Source organism: Heptranchias perlo, unplaced genomic scaffold (assembly GCF_035084215.1).
Source record: "Heptranchias perlo isolate sHepPer1 unplaced genomic scaffold, sHepPer1.hap1 HAP1_SCAFFOLD_44, whole genome shotgun sequence".
In the NCBI taxonomy this organism is placed as follows: Eukaryota; Metazoa; Chordata; class Chondrichthyes; order Hexanchiformes; family Hexanchidae; genus Heptranchias; species Heptranchias perlo.
Genome location: NW_027139453.1, coordinates 10,194,252 through 10,198,569, shown reverse-complemented (window position 1 = coordinate 10,198,569; position 4,318 = coordinate 10,194,252). Strand labels below are relative to the sequence as shown.

Genomic DNA, 4,318 nt, shown 5'->3' with positions numbered 1-4,318 from the left:
ACCTCCCGCCCATTCACACTCTGGTCACCGTCAGCTTGTGTTGTTGTTCACTTAAAAACCTTTTAATTTATCCCATATGGACAAACATTTCCAGCGATAGGTGACCACATGTTATTTGACAACTTGTCCTTGCATGTGATACACACTTTGACAAGATCTGTAAAATGACTCTATCAATAACCTCAGGTTATAAACGTTTCAGCGATCAGATAAACACCCAGTGTTTGCAGCACCGCACCCTATCGGAATAACACAGATCTCACTCTGCAGTCTTCAGATCTTCGCACTATTTAATGAATTGAACAATTATAGTAAAGGGATATTTCACCACGTTCTTCAACTGCTCTCTGAATTTAGCCTGGGTCACGGCATAAATACAGGTGTTTGTGCAGCAACTCAGGAGCTGGAGCATAAATCCCAGTTCTTGTACAAGTGGATGTAGAATTACAGACGAAGAGTCCAAATACAACAATCGTCGATTAATAGAATAGAACATGAACACCACCCATAACACGATAAAGTTTCCTGATATAACAAACAGTAAAATCATTGATTTCCTGCGACTTTCCATCTCTGGGTCTCTGGGGCTCTCCCCACTGCTGTGACCCCGGAGTCTCCTGCGGGCTCTGCTGGCCACTAAAATATGCCTGACTGTTAAAACATTGAGGAACAGAATCAGAATAAATGGGACACACGGGGTGAGGATATAATGAAGGAGTTCGATTACTGCCCATACCGGTGATGTTGAAACACCCGTTACATCAAAACAAAACCAAGGGGTATTGGAAAGCAGATATTGACCTTCGAACATAAAGTACCAGAAAATGTTCTTTAAACAGCTCAGCACACTCGCTGTTCCTAAAACTACATCTGCCGTTTTCTTGGTACAATAATTAGTTTTCAGCTCCTGGCAACAAATGGCCACAAAACGATCAAAGGTGAAAGTGACGGTGAACCAGACAGAACAGTCCGTGACTGCATAAAGCAGGACGGCGTGGATATTACACACGGGAATGTGGTATAGAAAAGTGAACTGTGAACGATAAATAATGGGAATCTGCCTCAATATCAGATCGATGATAATGACCAGTAGATCCGTCGCTGCCATGGATACCAGGTAGCGAGTGACACATTTGGAGAGTCCGCACTTCCCACGAGACAGGATCACAATTTTCAATAAATTAACTATAAGGAAGCGAAATAAAGTTTGAAGTTCTAGATCAAGCTGTGACCCTCTGTGAACAATAACAAAATCTCTGGAACCAACTATAAATACGAGTAAAGTCTCTGGATCCCCTGAAAATATTAGTGCAGTCTCTGGATCGCCTGTAAATATTGGTACCGTCTCTGGATCCCCTGTAAACATTAGTACACTCTCTGGATTCCCTGTAAATATTAGTACAGACTTTGGATCCCTGTAAATATCAGTACAGTCTCTGGATCCCCTGTAAATATCAGTACAGTCTCTCGATCCCCTGGAAATATCAGTAGAGCCTCTGGATCCCCTATAAATATCAGTACAGCCTCTGGATTCCCTGTAAATAGTATTAAAGTCTTTGGATCCACTGTAAATATTTGCACAATATCTGGATTGTCTATAAATATTAGTAGGGTTTGTGCACCTCTTGTAATATTTGTACCATCTCAGGATGTCCTGTAAATGTTTGTACCATCTCAGGACGCCCTCTAAATATTAATACTATCTCTGGCACACTTTAATATTAGGACCGTCACGGGAACCCGTGCAAAAAAAGGTACAGCCTCTGGACCACGTGTAAATATCAGCAACGTCTCTGGAACATGTGTAAATATTTGCACCGTCTCTGCAACATGTGTAAATATTAGAACCGTCTCTGGAACATGTGTAAATATTAGAACCGTCTCTGGACCACGTGTAAATATTAGCACCGTCTCTGGGACATGTGTAATTATTAGCACCGTCTCTGCAACATGTGTATATATTAGAACCGTCTCTGGAACATGTGTAAATATTGGAACCGTCTCTGGAACATTTGTAATTATTAGAACCGTCTCTGGAACATGTGTAAATATTAGAACCGTCTCTGGAACATTTGTAAATATTAGCACCGTCACTGGAACATGTGTAAATATTAGAACCGTCTCGGGACCACGTTTAAATATTATTACCGTCTCTGGATCCCCTGTAATTATTTGTACAGGCTCTGGATCCCCTGTAATTATTAGTACAGGCTCTGGATCCGCTGTAATTATTAGTACAGGCTATGGATCCTCTGAAAATATTCCTACCGTCTATGGATCCCCTGTAAATGTAAGTAGTGTCTCTGGATTCCATGTAAGTAATAATACAGTCTCTGGACCCCCTGTAAATATTAATACAGTCTCTGGATCGCCTGTAATTATTAGTACCATCTCTGGATCCCCTCTAAATATTTCTACCATCTCTGGATCGCCTGTGAATATTAATACAGTTTCTGGATCCCCTGTAAATATTGGTGTGGTCTCTGGATCCCCTCTAAATATTAGTACAGTCTCTGGATCCCCTCTAAATTTTATGATGGCCCCTGGATCCATGGAAATATTAGTAGCAACGCTGGCCACTTTGTAAATCCTGACACACCCGAATGGCTCCGTAAAAATAGGATCATGCTCGAGCTCCCGGAACATACAAACTCACTCCCAGGGCCCCATCCTAAATTGAACCTATCACCGAGAAACACCCCCCCCCCCCCGTAAATATATATTCCCAACAATGTTCCCCCTATCGCTATATTTCCCATCCCACGTTAACACTTTAATTATGACGGTGGCTATAGATGCTTATCGGAAACTCGAACAGCAGAGAGTATGACACAGGGAATGAGAAGAACAGGAATACAGTGGAACACGTTTTATAGAATTAACATTTGGATATAGAGACTTACCAGGAACACCGACAGCAGCGAGGAGAGGATAGTAAATAATAAGAACAGTAATACAGTGGAACACGGTTTATGGAATTAATTGTTGGATATTGAGACTTACCAGGAACACCGACAGTAGCGAGGAGCGGATAGTATATTAGTTGTATACTCCGAAGCATAAAATATGTCCGCCCCACAAATGACATTGAACCATAATATGCAAACAGATATTGAAACACCCAGAATGAACTGTCCCAATCGATCGTTCTAAGATTCCGACCCATTGCTGTAACATTCCAATCGATTGTTCTAAGATTCCGACCCATTTCTGTAACATTCCAAACTATTGTTCGAAAATTCTGACCCATTGTTTAACATTCCAATCTTTTGTTCCCAGGTTCCGATCTATTCTCTCCCTCTGTGCAGAGCCGCTAACCCCTGTTAGTGCCGTAGGTGATGCTCCCACTGACACTATGGGATAACACATTGAATGTAGTCGCTTATTTATAGCACAGGAAAACATTCCAGTGAGACAATTAGGGCCCATGGAGATTGACATTAATTTCAGTCACTGAACAAACCGAGTCGGTTAGCAACTTTAAAATGAACGAATATGACATCAAAACATATATTTAATCAAATATTAAACAGATGGAAAGACCAAAGCCCAGTTTATTATATTAATACATACATGGAATAACAGAAACTATGAGACCCGCGGTCTGGCAGCATTGAAGCTGGATTATTGCTTCTGGCTTCTGGTACAATTGTACTTGATTGTTGCAGCTTCCTATACTTGGACAGAGTTGCTACAGTATATAAAGAGCGGCGGTTTGGCAGGTCTTACATTGTTGGTGTCATTTACAACAGTGCGCTGAACAAGATTCCTCGCAGGCATGGGTGCCCTGCTGGGGCTCTCGTTGGCCAGAAAAGATGACTGGGAGCACGCAGAGAGGTCACGCAGAGCAGATCAAGCTGCGAGGAGAAGGAAGAGGAGGAGGTGCAGGGCACTGAGCAGGAGGCCGTATTTCATGAAGGCCTTCAGGGAACAATACTCTTACCTCAACATAAGCAGAGGTCAGTGCATCCGATGGCTGCAGTTCACGGAAGAGGTCGTGCCGGAGATTTGTCAACTGCTGCAGCCACAACTGCAGCCTCAAAGCAGAGCAATGACAGCATTGTCTGTGGCTGTCAAGGTAACCGTGGTGCTGAACTTTTAGGCTATGGATCCTTTAAGGCCTCGACTGACGATGTGAGCAACATCTCGCAGTTTGAAGTACACTGCTGCATCAGGGAGGTCACTGATGCACTGTACGAGCTGTGTAAAAGGTTCATCACATTCCCTCTTGACCGAGATAAGCAGAATAAACGAGTTCGAGTGTTTGCTCGCGTTGCTTCCCCATGGTGCCATTGACTGCAAGCATATTGGCATGTGT

General features: G+C 42.7%; 1 protein-coding gene across 1 annotated transcript; it reads right to left on the bottom strand.

Annotated features, from left to right (window-relative positions):
* Positions 1-286: 286 nt before the first annotated feature.
* Positions 287-3,250, bottom strand: LOC137312950 (probable G-protein coupled receptor 139). Its single transcript, XM_067979311.1, has 2 exons — positions 3,004-3,250; positions 287-1,185 (listed from the first exon to the last, which is right to left on the bottom strand). The coding sequence occupies exons 1-2, from the start codon at positions 3,248-3,250 to the stop codon at positions 287-289; spliced, it is 1,146 nt and encodes a 381-aa protein (XP_067835412.1).
* Positions 3,251-4,318: the final 1,068 nt, after the last annotated feature.

Excerpts from the sequence above, each read along its gene's own strand:
- LOC137312950 (XM_067979311.1), bottom strand. The coding sequence starts at position 3,250 with ATGGGTCAGAATTTTCGAACAATAGTTTGGAATGTTACAGAAATGGGT. Across the intron at positions 1,186-3,003 it reads CGCTACTGTCGGTGTTCCTG|TTAATTTATTGAAAATTGTG; the intron begins GTAAGTCTCAAT and ends GCTTCCTTATAG.